A 19289-nucleotide genomic window follows, 5' to 3' on the forward strand; every position below is an offset into this window, starting at 1 on the left:
ATAATCTTTTAATTCAGCTAATAAAAACTAAATAGTGATACATTTTGTCATGGCCTAATAATAAAAGTGTTCATGTCAGGGAGTGAAAAGAATAGAGTAATGAAAGGACCTGGCCTGGAGTTTAACTATGAGATTTTGACAAAGTCATTTAAGGTCTCAGTGCTTAGCTTTTCTTCCACAAAATGTGGGGGTTGGATTAGATAGTTTTTAAAGTCTATTCTAGTACTAATACTGTATGCTATTAGGATTCTAGCTAATTATTAGACAGTGGACTCAACATAAATTTAATATATTCTTCTCCTTAGAGGCCTAATTGTTGGATTTCTTGGATTTGTTTTTTGCTAGAAGGAAATTTATATTCAGTATTATTATGCCTGTATGGTCTCTGGCTATGTCTGCAGAGTGCCAAAGATACCTTTCAAGTTGGTGAATCCAACTATGTAACTGATAGATTCAGTTAAAAATAGCCATATTTGTCATTTATTTGAATTGACTGCATTTGGGGGTAAGTGGACTAATTACTAGAGTCTGATTGATTCATTATCCTCATATAAACTCAGAATAAAGAATAAGGGATTTAGATACCCTGATAAATAGCGTGGAACCAATAAAATCTGTAAGGGGGAGAATCTCTGGGAGTTTAATGCTTTTTAAAAAAAAAAAAAACAACCTATCTTTGAAGCTGTTTTAACTATAATGTACAGATGTTCACTCATGGGCATATTATTATTGCAAAGAAATAGGCCAACTAAAGAGTTCTCAAAAGAGCCACCTAATTGATGAAGGATTAAAAGGAATGATTTATGAAGAAAGCACTAATTAGAAACACAGTCCTATGATATTTGGCATTTTGTGTCTCTATATCTACATTTGTCTGATATAAACAAGACACTATATTTTATTATTAACCAATAAAAGCATTTACTAAACATTTACTGAATTATAGCTCAGCATTAGAAATAAAAAAATAGAAGTTCCTGTCTCAGTGAGTTTACATTTCTATGAAAGAGATATGTACAGATTTGAGTATATAGAATATGTATTAAATAAAAGCAAAATAGTTTTGGCAGGAGGAACCACAACATCTGGATTGGGGAGGGTGTCCAAGAAAGGCATCATGAAGAAGTTAGCACTTGAGCTGGATCTTAAAGAAATTTTAAGAAGTGGAGGTGAAGGAGAACATTCTAGTTGTGGATAATAATCACCACAAATGAATAGAGATGAAAGAGAAAAGAGAAAGTAGGTGTGGAATATCAAATAAGACAAAAATAGAGAGGTCTTCTTTATCAAAAGTGGTATAATGGATGGGATGATGCTGTAATTGGAGTCAGAACAGAATTCCCAAACTCCCAGTCAAACACATAGCTTATTTTGGGTAAATCATTTAATCTTTCTGAGCCTCAGTTTTCTCATCTATTAAATAGAGATAACAATAACACCTAATTCATAGAATTATTACAAGGCTCCAATGAGATGCTAAATGGAAAGGTTTTGGAAGCTTTGTGTCACTACATAAATCTTTTTTTTTGTTTATTTTTTTCCTCTATTTTTATTAAAGCTTTTTTAATATTAAAAAGATAGGCATGGATAATTTTTCAACATTAACCCTTGCAAAATCCTATTTCAATTCCCCCCTTCTCTCCACCCCTTCCCTAGATAGCAAGTAATCCAATATATGTTAAACATGGTAAAAATATGTTAAATCCAATAAATGCATACATATTTGTACAATAATCTTGCTGCACAAGAAAAATCAAATCAAGGAGAAAAAATGAGAAAGAAAATAAAATGCAAGCAAACAACAAAAAGAATGAGAATGCTATGTTGTGATTCACACTCAGTTCCCACAGTCCTCTCTCTAGGTATATATGACTTTCTTCATCACAAGGCCATTGGAACTGGTCTGAATTATCTCATTGTTGAGAACTGCCACGTCCATCAGAATTGATCATTGTATTTAACCGTTGCTGTTGTCTGTACCATGATCTCCTGGTCCTGCTCATTTCACTCAGCATCAGTTCATGTAAGTCTCTCCAGGCCTCTATGAAATCTCACTACATAAATCTTAACTATTAGTATTCAGACATAATGTACTTGCCCTTATTTGGACAGGCAGGAGCCCTGCTAATCCAACATCATCTTCTCCTGTGACCTGATTAAAATCTTTATTACTAAAAATATTCCTTAGAGTTAATTCATTGTCTCCAGAGGTTCTCAAAATGCAGTTATTGCATTAAGGCAAAGGAAGCCTGGGACATATTAACAAAGGTTGGTTAAGTATAGAATTTTCGGGGCTGGAAAGAGGTCGTCTAATCTAACTCATACCTGAAGAGTAAAATCCAACTACAACATCCCAGAAAGGAATTATGCAATCTCTTCTAAAAATTTCTAGTAACAAGGGTATTCACCAATGCCCAGAAGTATTCATTCTGTTGTTGGACAGTTCAAATTATGAGTTATCAGTTATTTTCCATTGGTAAAGAAATTAACTTTAATCTTTTGATATGGTTTTCTGTGAATACTATTGTCCAGTGCCTTCCAGCTCTTTTCTTGAGAGTATTCATGATATAAAAGTGTAAGCCTTCTAAATCTGTGTATATCATAATAAATCAATTTGGAACTTTCACTTCTTAACACCGAACCTAATTTTCTAGTATATTTTCCCTCCTAGGGGAATCTAAATCAGAGCTGAGAACCCAATTGAATGGTAATTTCTTCAGAAAAGTATTATATAAATTTTCCCTTACGGGCTTTGTTTAAGTACCCTGCTTATTAGGATCCTACACAATGAAATAAAGTATGTCCTCTATAGAAAGGCATTTGTTACCTTGAGTGCTTATAAGAAAGCTTAGGAATACTCTTGCCCTTATTTGTGGAAATTCTAATACAAACTATACTTAGAAACTTAAGAATGTGACCTTTTGGAGTTTGTCTCTAGCATTGATCAGATCTGCTATAAGCTTAAAGTATTAGGAAGGTCATAGACTAAGAAAGAACTACATCTATAAGTTGTATAAATTGTTCTTCTGTTACCCACAATAGAATACAAGTTCTTTCAAAGCAGTGGCTATTTTTCTTTGATCTTTGTATTTCTAGTGCCCAGTTATAGTACCTGGCATATAGTAAGTGCTTAATATATGTTTGTTGAATTCTCAAAATATGTCCCCATCTAAAATGCCAAGAGCATACAAATTATTCCACATGGATAACAACTATAATGGGAAATAGGTATCAGAGAATAGTCAATGAACAGGATTGTTCATTGCCTAGAATTTATCACATACAGTAAAACTTCTTAAACTGTGGAATACAACCTGTGGGAATCGCAATCTGTATGAGTCACAAAAAATTTGGCAACAGTAAAAGTTTTCTGAACATAACATCCAAAAATTAATTCAAAATCAAATTTGTAATGAATCCAAGATGTTTATGGCAGCACTTACCTGTATTGCATTGTGAAACCACTGCAGCCTTGGTTCTGAACATACAATGTGTACACTTTGTACTGCACAGGCACAAACACTGCCAGAAATATTGCAGCTCAGATTTGAGAGGGGGGAAAATTTAAGAAGCTCTGATATACAAAATGATAGAACACTTTTCTAACGATTATTTCCCAAAACAAATTATTAATTTTATTATACACCCCTTCTTTTGTGATACCATTTCTTGTATATAGGGATGCACTTAACAAATAGCCTCTCATGATAAAAATTATTACCATTTTTGATGTGAGAAAATTTTGATTCAAAAAAGTTTAAGTGACTTGCCTATAGTCTCATAGCTAATAAAGATAAGAGTTTCAAACTAATGGACCTATTGTTGATTTTCCAGTTCTAACTAAAGTAATAGTTTTTTTATTTTTCCTTTTAAAGGATCAATATTCTTAAATTAGTTTGATTGCCCCCCTATTTACTGGGTATTGGTCACATTAAGTGGCTCTAATAAAGCAGGCAATAATCAATTTTTGCAAACTTATAACAGGCAAATAGACAAGCTATGATGAGTACCTACTTTGTTCCATTGTAAACAGTCTTTCCACCTCCAAGTCCCAGTGTTTCTTTCCCTCCAACCCACTCCACTTTGTTCCCATGGATATCTATGTTTTAGCCATTCTGTTATGAAATTCTTTGCAACCAATAAGACATCTTGTTATCATCAATTCTGATATCAGGGGGAAAATGGTCGTTTCCTGATCATTCAGTTGACTATTGGGTTGCTCACATACTTGCTCGGAAATATGACCAATATTGTGAAAGACTCTTGATCAGTCTATGCAGTGAATGAAGACTTCCTCTAACCTCACTCAGGGTCAGGCTGTATAGAGCAGCAATTATTTTTAATTAATACTGGAATCAATTTTTGAAATCAAACAACTACGTTTAACAAAATTTATACGCAACAGATGTTTTTCTTAGAAGCTGTGAGCAAAATATTTTTTAAACCAACTCCCCAACTAACACACACACACACACACACACACACACACACACACACACACACACACACACACACACACACACACACTTCACAGCTGTTTCAAGTTACTTGATATTTAATTAGCCTTGATTCCTTTGAATTTCTTGGTCATCTTTCACCTCCCATCTTACCCTTTCCCCTATCTTTGTTCTGGACTTAAAAGCTTCTTTTCTATATATTAAAAAAAATCCAATCTCTTTGAAATGTAAATAATCATTCAGGAATTTTTTTTGGTTAATTTCATATATGTATATGTAGCTATTTCTCTTTACATATATATATGGATATGTAGATATAGTCACATTTTCTTCAAGTGGGACATATACAAAGACATTTTCTTTTGGTTATGGAAACAACAGATTACTATAATGTAAAATGTATAATGAAAAGGATAATTAAATATGAGAGTGAAACAAAAAACTACAAAGGTGAGGCTACCTAAAGAAACAATGCTATAAACATTATTAGTGAGAGACTTGTCAAGACAAACAAGGCTGGAAATAAAAGAAATATAGCTCAATGCAAAGATTTTGATCGTTGATGATGGAAGAATATTCATGTATAAAAAAAAGATCACATAGAAAACTTGCCAGAGGGCAGATGGCCAATGTGTTTGCATGAATATATCTCCATGGGTCAGAGATCAAGGGCAGGGGCAAGGAAAGATTTGGAAGTCTGTGAAGCAAAATAATGTCTGTTCCAGAAAGCCAAGAATGATTAGCACACTTATCAAGATTATGATGTCAATCTTTATTTTCCTAAATAGTAAGGCTGCTGACTGAAGACCAAACAAAAGAAAATGGGCTTAATTTAATGGCTTTCTTAAACCAAAGAAAGCTCTAACATACCATAATGGTAATAAGACAAGTAAGAAGCTTACTAGGGAAGCTCCTTATCTGAAAATCTTTATGATGTGTAGGGACATCCAGCCATCTGGGATGATTTTGGAAAAGTCCCATATACTGACAGCTGTATAATTCTAACTAAATTTGGAACTGAAGAATACATTTGCATTTTCTATCCCACTTTAATAGTTGAATTCAGTTTATAGATATAATTTTGGAGTTAACTAACAATATTTCCAAGACAAAGTTTAAATAAATCATCAACTTTTTTTTTCATTTCTTTTTGACTAAGACCTCCTTCCAAATACTTTTTCCTTTCTTACTCTTTCATATTCTGTTCTCCTTCTCCTTTGTCTTTTGAAATAGGCTAAAATGCTAAGCCCAAAACAAATGAAATGGATTTAATAAACAGAAATGTAAATTTCTATGTTTTTCAAGCAATCAGCTGAAAAAGTTCAGGGTTCAAGAGAACTGGCTTGAAAATAACTACCAAGAAAAAGACTTGGATCTTTTAAATTGACCATAAGGCTCAGTATGGATGAGAACCATTGCTGATTAAATAAATAGTAATGTAAACTGAAGCTATGTTAAGAGAAAGAAGAGTTTCAAAATTAAGGTAATAGTTCCACTACATTATTAATTGATCAGACTACACCCTAGAGAATTGTTATGTGAATAACACACTTTAAGGATGCAAACAAATAAGAGTGTCTAGAAATTATAATAGATGCTCTTCATATAGGGTTTACATATATTATTTTATTTAATCCTAATAAAACTCCATAAAGTAGTCAGTCAAGAAACATTTCTGAAGTACTTATTATTCACTTAGCACTAGCCCCTGAAGACAGAAAAAAAAAAAAAAAACATTAAAGGCAGTCCTTGTCTTCAAAGAGCTCACTTTTTATTAGGAAAGAGGGCATATAGGGAAGTACCTATAAGATACACTTAGGATTGAGAATGAGCCATATATATCTTTGGATATGGCTAATGAGGGGATTTGTTTTGTTTCTGCATTATATGTGTGTGTGTATATATATATGTATGTATGTTTGTTTATTTTTACTTTCTCAAAGGTGAAAAAGGGAAAGTGGGAGGGAGAGAATTCACATTTGAAAATAAACTAAAATTGAATTAGCAAAAAAAGAGTAGATTAAAGAAAGGTAACCTTGGAGAGGAAGTCTCTAGCAGCTGACGGGACACAGAAAAAACCCCTGAAGAATGTAGTATGTTAGCTTAGACCTGAAGGAATCCAGGAAGTTTGAGAAGTAGAGGAGACAAGGGAGAGAATTTCAGACACAAAAGGGACAGTCAGTACAGAGGCAGAGGCCAAAAGCGGAATAAGATATAAAAAAGTGTTGGTATAAGAGGCAATGAAGATATAATAAATGGGCCAGTATGGCTGGATCATAAAGTTCATGGAGGGAATAAAGTATAGGAAGACCTGAAATGAAGAAAAAAGTCAGAACTTTTAATTCCAGACAGGACTTTTTTCTTAAGATAATAAGGAGGTGGTAGAATTTACTAAGAAGAAGAGTAACATGGATGAACTTATACTTTACCATACACATTCCCACCAATAAATGTTTTCTATATTGTTTTACAGATAAAATAAAATTTCTTGCCTAAATTTGGAAGACAAGAGGCAAGAATAAAAATGGTTTTCCAATTAATAAGAATAAGAACATTTTCCCTTTTTCACCTTTGAGAAAGTAAAAATAAACAAACAAACAAAAAAATAATTTTGGCCTTGACATCAAGAAGAACTGAGGTTAAGTGTTCACCTTTGATACACATTGAATGTGTGACTCTGAGCGAGTCATTTAATCTCTGAGTAATCAATAAAACACTTTAAGACTCTAAGTTGTAAAGATTTTGATGATCTATATTGCTAAAAACTCACTGGGAATTCCCTATACAAATGAAATCACAAATCTAGCCCAATAAATAAATAAATACAAGATGTTTCAAAGGTCTTAATTTTAAGCTGCAATTGCTTAATACTAGAATGCTTAGTATATACTAAGTGCTTAATGTTTAATTAATTGAATATATAAGATTTTAAAGTTTAGAAAGTCTTATATTCATCTGAGTCTTATAATCCTCTTTAGTGGGTACTTCTGGCATTATTATACCCATTTTATAGATGAGAAAATCAAGAAAGTTAGTGATTTGTTCATTGTCATAGTCAATATGTGTCAAAATCAGATTTTTACTTCAATTATAGCACTTTATCCACTAAACTACATGACCTCTATTTCATTTTAGATACTGCATCTTACATTTTAAGCTTAGGTTTTCACTTCTCACCATATCTGTAAGTAGCTTAGCTGGTTATAACTAAGGCTTTTAAAAACCTGCCTCTCTATTTAAAGAGAAGATTGAGGGGTACCCTAAGGCTGAAAAAAACCCTTATCTGATTTTTTTTTGTTGGGTACCTTTTTCTACCCCCATTTAATTACGTGGAAGAACTGATAAAATAGCAAGGCCTTAGAATGAGCCAGCCCTTGGCATTTTGTTGGAAGGGAAGTGTCTATAGATTCTGAAGCAATGTAATTTGACAATAAAAAGTCAAATAGGAATTACAAGGACTTACTGACTGATTCAGATAGAGGATTGGTACTCCGATACCTTAAACCCCTCTTAGCACGAAGAAACTGAGTTCAAAAGCTAGACTTAATCTTAGCCCAGGGGCATTCTGGGCTAAGGACCTTTGATGCCTACAATGGCTCATACCCTTGACTATGAGAAAAAAGCCCTTAGTTCTGCCCTTATCAGAGAGAGTTCTAGCCACCAAACTCTAGTAGATAGTAAGCAATCCAAGTTAACAGCAAATCCCATGAAGTGCTAAAGCCTAGAAGAGGCTCTTAGCAATCATAAGACCATCATCTTTGCAGCACCATTAATAGTATCCAGCTGAGACCAGCAGACACTACATGACATGCCTCTATGAGAGAGACTAGTTTCCAGGCTGACCCTACATCTCATGTTACAAGGAAATAAGGTCAGTGAGAAAGAACAATAACATCATCAGAAGACATAGGCTGCCCATATATATGCATGTACCATGCCCATATACATATTCCTACCCATATGTTCCCTAGCTGTATCTACTCTTCACACTTTCAGTTTATGGGGAAAGGCTCTATTGTTAACTTTTCTTATATGATATTGTATTAAATATTTTTGCTTTGAAATCATTGTGTCCTCTGGCTGATTATTAAAAATAAATGCATTAGTGGGGGCTTGTGCACTGTTTTTGAGTGAACACAGGTCCTTAAGTACCTTAAACCTGAGGTAGTTTGGGTGGTGCACATATAATTAAATTTAATCATCTTGGTCTTTTTCTTGAAGGATATTAAAATGTACAATTACTTTAAACTAATTTATGTTAAAGATTGCCTTTTACTTTGAAAATTTTAGAGTTCTATGATTTTTTTTTTGAACTCAACATTTCTAACACAAATTTACCTTCACCCAGTAAAGGCCACTGAGACTCAGCAATGAGTCTTTTCTCTTCCCTGTAACCTTTTAAAAAATTGAACCAGTTGGTTAATAGTTATATTACAGGAATTCATGATATTGCTTCCTAAAAATACTAAAATTTTAGCCAATAGTACTGTGGATCTTTTTAAACCCATTGATTTTTTTTCCTAATAAATATGTTTATTAAAATATGTCATGTCCAAAACAATTTTTAACACTGCAGAACAAAACAACTGGCGCAGATGTGATTTCAGTACTCACGGGTAAAATGATTAGAAGTGGATGGATTGACACTGTCCCCACTGTCTGCACTTTCACTACTAGAAACTTCATCATCTGATTCCCGCACAGAGGAACATGGTGAGGAGCCATCGACTTCTTCAAACTTCCTCTTTAAAATTCCACTCATTGCTGCAGCGCTGTCACATGTACCTGTAATAGGGACAGGAGCAATGAAGCATTGAAACATTTGACCGCTGACTGTGCAGCCAAGGTCTCTCAAGGCATTTTTATTTGACTTTTTAAACATGAGCTAGGCCATATCTTTCCCTGTTCACTGATCACTAGGCAGAACTTTTCTCATCCTTAGATCACTTAAAAAAATTTAAAATGGGATGATGTAGATAAAAAAATGCATAATATATTTGATGATTTGGATAAAAATACATTGATTGTTGAATATCATGTACACTGATGTCTTTGATTCCTTATCCACAGAAGGGAAAAAACTCAAGAGAGGCTCATAGATTTTGAGAAATCATATGCAAGTATGAATGAATGAATGAAGACATTAAAATCATTTATTAAGCTTTTTGTGTGTATAGATATCCCTTCACAATTGTGGGGCTTAGAGGTCTAGTACCATCGCTATCTGGAAAATCCATGTAAAAATGTTTTTGTCCCTCTTGGTCTGAATTTTGTCTTTTTGGGGGGGAATGTTTAAACTACCTTATTGTAAAACTTGGATTAGCTATTTGTCATAAGCTCTGTGTTGTCTACTGGTCTTCCTGTGTCATCTTGTAGCTTCCACAAAATAAAATTCCCATCCAATTCTTTTATGCTGACAATCAATATATTGAAACTATGATGGGGAAGTCACAATGTGGAAGGGATAACTGTAGATCAACTCTCTCTCTCTACCTATATACTCCAAGAAATGCCTGTACTAAACACTAAAGCTATAAATTAAAAAAGAAAGTAACATTGGTTTCAAGAGGCTCACATTCTAAGAGGTAAAGACAACCCATGTAATGACAATGGTGAGGAGAAATGTTCTGATTTAGGAAGTTACAGGAATGGTTAGTGGTGAAGGCATAGGGCAGTCAATTGTTATGCCTCTTCCAATGGCAATGGCAATATTGATTTGATTATGCTTCACAGAGGGAGGCTTGGAAAGTTGAGGAGGGGAAGATTTACTGGTAACAACAAAACTACTGACAAGATACCTGTGTCGGAAACCTGAGGTACAGCTGCCGCTGGTTAGATATGAAGTGTCACATGACTTATGCTAAGGTACTCTCCCAAAACATGGAACCCATGTAGAACCCAAGGCATGAATTCCAAAGCTGAATGGGTAAAGTCCCTGAGAGCAAGACCTAGGACAATGGTGTCACATTCAAATTGAAATAGGGACCACTAAATCATCATAAGAATCCCTGTAAGTTGTACATTGAGTTAGAAAACCACATATTAATTTTATTGATTTTTATTTTGTTAATCTAATTTAGGCTATACTTAGGAGTATTGCTCCCTGTGGGATATATACTCAACACCATCTAAAGAATGCAACAGGAGGTTAGATTGCCAGAAAAAAAATGTGAAATGTATCTGGGCAACTAGGTATGTTTGACCATAACCAATTATACAGAAACAAATATATTTTTACTAAGTCCTTCCAAAAAGAGTACACACAAGACTAGACTTATATTTTGGCAGTTGAAATACAATCACACAACAGATGGTTTTATTCTTGTAGCTTTTGAATGGTTTCTTATTTATATTACTGTTATTTTTTCAACTATTAAAATTGGCTTAATGTGCAAGAACTTTTTTTTTTTTGTTTTGCAATCTCTTCAGTTTAGCCTGCTTATTACCACTAGGCTAGAAAGAATAAGTACAAGGATAGATTACCTTCAAAACTCAACTTTTATGGCAACCTGACACAAAACTTTACTTAAGAAGAAATATTGATTTTTAAATAACAAATGTGTGAAGAAAATACAAGAAACACATAAAATCTTGGTAATGCTGGTGTAATCATGTTTGGAGCCAGTAACCCTGGGTTCAGATTCTAGATTTGTGACATATTATAACTTGCCTAACTTTGCCTTTACTTGTTCATCTATAAAATTGTGTTGTTAAGCTAATTGATTTCTAAGACTTGTTCAGCTCTGTCATTTGATGTTAGGTTTTTTTTTTGTTTGTTTGTTTTGTTTTGTTTGTAAATGCTTTGAGTAGCATTGATTGGAAAATAGCTAAATCAACTGTGATATATGAATGTGACAGAATATTACTATGATATAAAAACAATAGACATGATAAACCCAGAGAACCATGGAAAGACTTGCAAAAATTTGTAAAGCAGACTGAAATAAACAAGGCCAAGAAAATGTACACAATGATTACAATACAAATGGAAATCACAAGTATATGTTGCAAAATTACATATAATAAGCAGGGCTCCAAAGAAGAGATGCAAGAAGACATTCCTACTTACCTTCTTTGCAACGATAAGGGTTTCATGGATCTGGAATATTGGTCTTATTTTCTGATTTTTAAAAATGCATTGATTGGTTTTGATTATTTTTAATTCCTCTTTTTCTTTAAAAAATTAATCATGGGATGGCTCTGTGGGAGGGCAGAAGGAAAGGTACTGGGAGAAATTCTGGCAATGTAAAAGGAAAAGCTATTACTGTTACTATTGTTGTTTTACTTTCTACTTTAGGACTTTCTTCAAATTATTCAGCTGAGCTTTCTACCCTTTCACTTCCTTTAAATTCTGGCTGTTAAGATGTAGATTTTACAAATGGAAATGAACTTAGATATCATCTATTACAAGGATTCTTAGCTTTTTGTGCCATGTTCTCCTTTGGCAGTCTAGTGAAAGGCATAAAATCAAATATACAGGATTATTAGGAAAGCCAATTTTATTGAAATAGAGCAATCAAAACATTAAAAAATCAATTTCACAAAAATCTGTTATAGAATTCTTGAATAATCCAAAATCATTCTGTAGATGGTAAAACTGAAGTCCAGAGAAGTCATGAAGTAATCTATTCAATGTCAAGGTCATTTAAAAAAAATAGCAAGGCCATTATTCAAACCCTGGTTCCCTGACTTCAAATTTAGTACTTTTTGCCATTACACACTGTTGCTGTCCCTCCTTGCTTTTGTTGATCAGGAGTTTCAGTTGTGTCTTACTTTTTATAACCCGATTTGAGGTTTTCTTGGCAAAGGTATGGAGCGATTTGCCATTTCCTTCCCTCATTTTACAGATGAGGAAACTGAGGTAAGCAGGGTAAGTGACTTGCCCAGGGACACACAGCCAGTAAGTTTCTGAGCCCAGATTTGAACTCCAGAAGTTGAGTCCTATGGCCAGGCCTACCATTCTTCAATGTACCACCTAGCTATCCTGGAGTCTGGAAGACCTGAGTTCAAGTTAGTGCTGTTTGCCTGACAAGCATAAGTACTTCTAAAATTTAGGTTTTAATAAGCAAAGGGCATAGCTATTCAGAAAGTATTTGTTGACTATTTTCTTTATTCTAGCTCCAGGCAGAATAACAGATCCAAATTAATTATCTGAATTTTGGAAATTATAGAGGGCAGGAACTCAGGAGAAATATACTTGAAAAAAGGTGTTAACTCAGTGGAATTGATGAGATAATGGTTCTCTAGTTCACATATATACTTAGTACTTAGCATGGTGATGTAATAGTTCTCTAGTTCACACATACTCAGTAAGAGTATGCAGTAATGATGTAATTGTACTAAGGTATATAAGGGCTAAGAAGGACTGGAAATGAGGCATTGCATCTTTGACCAGCCTCATGGTGGCTGTTCTGCCTTCTGCACTCCTCCACTGAGACCAAGGCCACTTGAGAGGTCCTCCAGAAAGCTAGCCTGAACATTATAGGGAATGATGTTATAATTGCTAATCCACTTGTATATCTTCTAGAAAGAATGAGATAGCCTCAATGTAGCACCTAAGGGTCTGGAAATGAGATTTGGTTCCTATCTCTGTTTTTGTTGTCATCACTGATGCAAGTCATTACATTGTCTCAGAACCTCAATTTCATCTTCTGGAAAATGGGGATATTTGTACTTGCATCTGATGGTTAACAGATCAAAATATATAAGAAAATTGTTTTGTAGCCCCTAATAAGACATCATTAAAGTGATATTAATCATAGAATCTTTACAAAGAGAAGAAAAAAATCTATAGGGCTCAAATTAATCCCCTTTGAGCTAAAGAATCTTAAACAGTCTACAATCTATAAGTACACAAATTGTCTAAGATTTTCTATACTGAAGAACAATAATATTTCTCTAAGAAAGGTTTTCTTCCCAAAAGGTTTAATGCAATTTTAAACTTTAATAGAATGTTAATAGTGGTTGTGTTTTGGAGGGTAGGTGGTTGATAAGGCAAGACTTTCAATCTACCCTTCTATTGCCTTTCTATTGCCCTTCATGAATTGCTATTAAGTATCATTTTGTGGCCAACTCTTTAGTGATGAACCCCTCTGAATTTAAGGTTAACTGATCCTTGAATAATTGTCCTTTTATTTGGCTTATATTCAAGAGTTCTAACTATGTAGGTTTTTAACAAATATAGGACTTAATCCAGTAACTATGTGGCCCTGGGCAAGACAGTTAAATCTGTTCTCAGTTTCTTCACCTATAATGAAAAAAAAAAAAAAAGCTGGAAAATAAAATGGCAAACTACTCATGTACCTTTGCCCAAAAAACAAACAAACAAAACAAAACAAAAAAAACCCAAATAGAGTCATAACAAGTTCAGACATAACTGAAATGACTACACAGCAAAAATAAGGGGTATCCATTTTTATTCATGGTATCAAATTGGCCTAAATTATATTTTTCAAATTTGAATTTTCATGTGTTGTTTTTCTAGTGATGGACATACGCTTATATTGCGCTGCAAAAAAGCAACTGAATAAAATAAATAATTTTTCTCCTTCTACCATGTTCACTTCCAAATATTCTTGTTTTTTATTCTGTAATGTTAAATGACATATTCCTATGCATATATGTGTACCACTTTAATAAAATAAAAATGTGAAAGCTTATGCTTTATATTTAGTTCCAAACCAAATTCTCAACTATATATGTGCATACATCTAAATGAATGCAATATACAAATATGTATATAACATGGTTTACATACAAACATATTTGTGTGATATTAATCAAAGTTATATACATCTATCTTTCTAAAACATCTATATGTAAGGCCATGTGGGAAAACAAAAATGAGTCATTTTCCTCAAAGAACTTTAGTTCCTATTTATCACATAGCAGGATTTTCTGCCAACGGATTCTTTTAATAGTCTTCTCCAGTGTACTGATTGTTGACAAAATTTTCAAGAACGCCTCTCCTTCATAAAATAAGATACACCTGCAGTCCCACAGATTTCAGTGGGAATTCTACACAGCACAATGAAACACAAAATGACTTCAGACTTCAGAAAGTCACCCAGGGAGACTTAAGTCAAAACTTCATCTTCACCAAGCTGTCATTTCAAAGGCAAGTTTTTGGTTTGTTTGGTTGGTTTTGAAAGCTGGAGCACTCCTCTAAATAATCTTTCTTTTATTCTTTACCCATAATAGTACATTAAGCTCCTTGAATTCACCCCCTGGCCACCTTTTCAATGCCTTTTTCAAACCCTAGAAAAATGATAATCAAGTCTTAATCAGTTCAAAGCTTTATTAAACATCCTGAAAATGAATTATTATTTCTGATTTACAAACAGGAAGTCTTCTTTAATTTTATAAGATATGCCCATTGCTCAGTGGCCCTGGGCACATTTATGGATTAGTAATAGAAAAAGATTAATGGTTGTGCTCCCTTGCTCTTTTCAAATACTGATTTGGAAAAAAAAAAAAAAAAAACAGAATAATACACTATCATCAAAAATCCAATTAATTGATAAAATATTTTATTTCTAGCCTCCTTAGAGACAAAATAGAAAGGGTAAGCTAAGAAGGAAAGTGAGTTGGTAGTAAGAGATAGATTAAGTTATAGAGAAGATGAAATATTGCATAAGAGGGACATGGCGATCTAGTGCTAACCTGGACCTATGGCCAAAGTCTTCATTTTTCAGCTGAAGATACTTCAATCAAGTCACTACTTAGCTATTAATTAGGAGAGATAGCATTTGCAACAAAATCTTTGGCACTTTCTAGTGCACAGCACAAATGAAAGATGAATAGAAATGTAAATTGCTAATGTTTCTAGAAAAGGAAGCTCAGTCAACCTACACTCCTTTGAAATCAAAGCCACATAATTTTCCATCACAGTTTAATGGTGTCCTAAAAGTGATTCCCCAGTCTCTTTAGTTGCAGCATGATACACCCTAAGCTAACAAGGTCTTACATTCTATCTTACATTCATTGGAAGTTAAAAGCCATTTCTCCTTTCTCTGTAATGATCGCTTCTTAAAGAATAATCCTTTGATTATTTATAAAACTGAAATTACCACCAGGGGTGAGGGTGGAGACAAATTAGTTTATAATCTAAAACAAATGTTAGAAGTATTGAACATTTTAGGCAACTATCTTCTCAAAAGTATTTGTTTAGACACACTTCATTTAACTTACACAATAATTACAATTTTTTAAGAGTATCTGCTATCAATTAATTCCTCAATGTATTTTTTCCTTCATGAATTTTATTAACAAACTTTTTTTTTTTTAATCTCAGGACTCCTTATGTCCTTGAAAATTATGGAGGACTTGCCAAAAAACTCCTGGTCATGTAGATTGTATCTATTTCTATTTACTGTTTTGTAAATGTAAAAATCTTAATATTAATCTGAATTAATGAGAAGGCAGCCAATATAGCAAAAATCATGATCTTTAGATGGGACAAGGTGTTGCAAATTGGGTTCCACTACACTGGGTACTGGGGCACCCAAAGTGAGACTGGATAAAGGGTTCTTGTAAAGTATTTGAGAAGAGGAAGAGAGCTTGATAGTGCAAGGGGGTTGGGACATTCTATGGTTTTACAAGGTAAGTTGTTTGCATAACTACTGAAAGTCCAAGAAGAAACCTTGGGAATTCCAGAGGGAGTTATTAGGATACTTACAAAATAGTCAGCCTGAGAGGGATATAGTCTGGTAAAAGTTCGAGCAATCCATGGGTCTGGGAATGCGGAACAGGTCAGCTACATCTAACCTCATGGACACCTGAAAGGTCCCATACTCTTCAAGGACCAAACCATACTCTTGACAACTATTGCTTTAAGCTTCTTTTCAAGATGATTACAAATTCTCACTATTAAAATCAGAATTGGAAAAAGCTTCTTAAGTTTAAATTTTGCCTCAAACACTTATTAACTGTGTGACCCTAGCCCTTCCTTGATTATCTGACTGTATGTGGAAAGGATACTGGATTTAAATGCCAGTATACATAGGTTTGAACTTAACTTAAAAATATATATTAAGTGCACACTGGGACATTATGCAGTATGAGAAAAATATAAAGAATGAAACCAAAACAAAACAAAACCAATTGCTCAAAAGGAAGAGCATTCTAAATATAAGGGACCATGAAAGATATAAAGGCAAGAGATAGAACAAAATTCTATCTCTAAGTGGAATGATAGATGATTAAAGCAAAATAATATGAAATAAGGCAGGAAAAATATGAAATACATTGGGAAAGGAAGATGGAAGCCAGATTGTGGAAGGTCTTAAAATGTAAGGGTGAAGATTTTATCCTAGGAGGGAGACAGCAAGATTAAAGATTTGAAATATTTTCTATGTGATCTTCAGCTAATTATTTAATTCTCTTTGAGGCTCAATTTCCCAATTTTTAGAAACATAGGGACTGGCCCAGGTGCTCTTCCTTTTAGCTCCCAAATTTATAACCAAAAGGAAAGGAATCAAGTAGAGCCAAAATTCCTGAAAGCTCAGAGAGACCAGAAAGCAAGAGAATATAAAAACGGCAATTTCTGGCAAACTGCAGATTAATTGTTGCACAATAAAATGCTGAATGCCATAAAATGGAAGGAAAATCCACACACACTATTTCCTAATAGGCAAATGAGGGAAATAGTTTGCCAAAAGGCTGAAATCAGGCAAACCTAACTACAAGGACTACTTTGAATTTTCAAAATTCCACATATTCTGCAAATCCATTCATTCAACAAAGATAGCCTCTTCAATAGCACCATGCCTGCTTCTCCAGAAACACATCTGGCAGGAGATTATTACATTTGCTGCCAGCAGGATGTGAATTTGTCTGGGATGTTGCAAGGTGAAATCTCACAAGGTGCTTTCATGGGGGCAGTATCACCACAAAAGAGGCTGCTGACAGTTTGTCAGTGGAGAGCTTCAAGTGGGCCAAACACACTCTAGCCAAGTTTCTGTTTCCTGTTCGCTTTTTCATTGTATAAAAGGACCATAATAACAATACGTCACTTTTTAAAAAACACTTTAAGATTTGTAAATTACAAATACATACATACATACATATACATACATACATATACATACATATACATATATATATATATATATATATATATATATATATATATATATATATATATATATATATATAAAATCTCATTCAAGTTTTTTTAAAAAACACTTTAAGGTTTGTAAATTACATATATATATGTATGTATGTATATATATAATCTCATTCAAGTTTTTTTAAAAACACTTAAGGTTTGTAAATTACATATATATATATTTATATATATATATAAAATCTCATTCAAGTTTTTTAAAAAACACTTTGTTTGTAAATTACATATATTTTATACACACACACATACATATATATATATATATAAAATCTCATTCAAACTTCACACAACAACCCTGTGAGATAATGTAATAAATACTACCCCCACTGTACAGATAAAGAAACTGAGGGTCAAAGAGGTTAGGTGAATTGTTCATTTTCACACAGCCACTAAAGGCCTGGGTGCCTAGATCATTCTGGCACTTTTTCTATTAATAGCACCAATCATGGCTGTGCAGTTGGAGTTGTTTGCCAAAACTGGTCTATGTTGTGTGGCAGGTACAAATTAATTGCATGGCACCAACCCAGGACAATGGTCAGTCCACAAGGCTGAAGGAACCTTGAAGAGAATGATGAAATACTCTGGAAAAGGGAAATCTTTCCAAAATCAGGGGATGCAGACTGAGGAAGTTTCTTCCAGTTACAGAGAGGTTTTGTTTCTCCAAAATTACAGTGATGAATTTAAAGTCTTCTTCCAAATGTTCTCTGCTCCCACTGGGGAACAAAGGCTAGGCCATGGAATAGCTTTATCTGAAGAGCTCTGGAAAACAACTATCTCTTGCAGTAATTGAATCAACAAATTTGATCTTGTTAACAAATATGCTCTAAGAAACTTAAGATAATCATGTCAACCAAAATGTGAATATCTATGTGTGGGTATCTTAAAACAACAAAATGCATTCTATGGAATTAGCTTTCATTATTAATGCAAAAATGATCAAAGTCACAAGATAGATTTAGAGCTGTGGGGAACTTAGAGATCACTTATAATGATGATAGATGAAGATACATGAAGGTGTTGGATGAAAAGGTCTGAGAGTACTTTTCTAACTCAATATAGGATGACATACATAACACAGAGGTCCAAAAAAAGGTAAGTAACTTGAAGTAAGTAGTATCGTTGGGATTAAAACCCAAGATCACCACAGTTATTTTCACTGGGCCGTCTTACCTCTCTTGGTTATAACTCCTGAAAATGTGACCAAAATAACAGATAAATTCAAGTTCTTAAGTAGGTTTCAATTTAATTTTATGTAATGCTATTAAAAATGAAGATATGTGAGCCTAGTTTTTTGATGGCAGACTTCTATAAATTTTTTTAAATTCATAAATACAAACCTAGATAAGAAAATTTTTGAACCTTTATCACAATGTCTTTGTAAGATTGCATTGTTTCTTTAGGGTTTAACTCTTTTGGGCAGTACCTGGCTGAAAAATGATCTAGGATACTGAAGGAAAAGCAGTAGTAGATGAAAGAATACTGATATGATTTTTTTTTCTTTCAAAACAATTAGCAGAAAATCCAGAATAAAAGAAACTACTTAAAACATGGTCATCATAACTTAGTATATTTGAAATAAAATAAGGCTGCTTTTTAAGGTCATCCTGATGTAAGATTCAGAAACACAAGGGTTTTTGTTGTTGTTATTGTTGATACAGATCTTTGATTTATCAGTGGTGGATACTCCTATGTGAAGAATTCCCTCC

At 33.5% G+C, this 19289-nt stretch overlaps 1 protein-coding gene across 9 annotated transcripts in view; it reads right to left on the bottom strand.

The window, feature by feature from the left end:
* The window catches only part of CSRNP3 (cysteine and serine rich nuclear protein 3), a 244031-nt gene that overhangs the window by 90289 nt on the left and 134453 nt on the right, over positions 1–19289 (bottom strand). For all 9 annotated transcript variants that reach the window (XM_074303226.1, XM_074303227.1, XM_074303231.1 and 6 more), the window contains one exon: positions 9072–9242. In XM_074303226.1, coding sequence (XP_074159327.1) covers positions 9072–9242 — 171 coding nt within the window. The remainder of the gene's footprint in view (positions 1–9071; positions 9243–19289) is intronic.

Source organism: Sminthopsis crassicaudata, chromosome 3 (genome assembly GCF_048593235.1).
Source record: "Sminthopsis crassicaudata isolate SCR6 chromosome 3, ASM4859323v1, whole genome shotgun sequence".
NCBI lineage: Eukaryota > Metazoa > Chordata > Mammalia > Dasyuromorphia > Dasyuridae > Sminthopsis > Sminthopsis crassicaudata.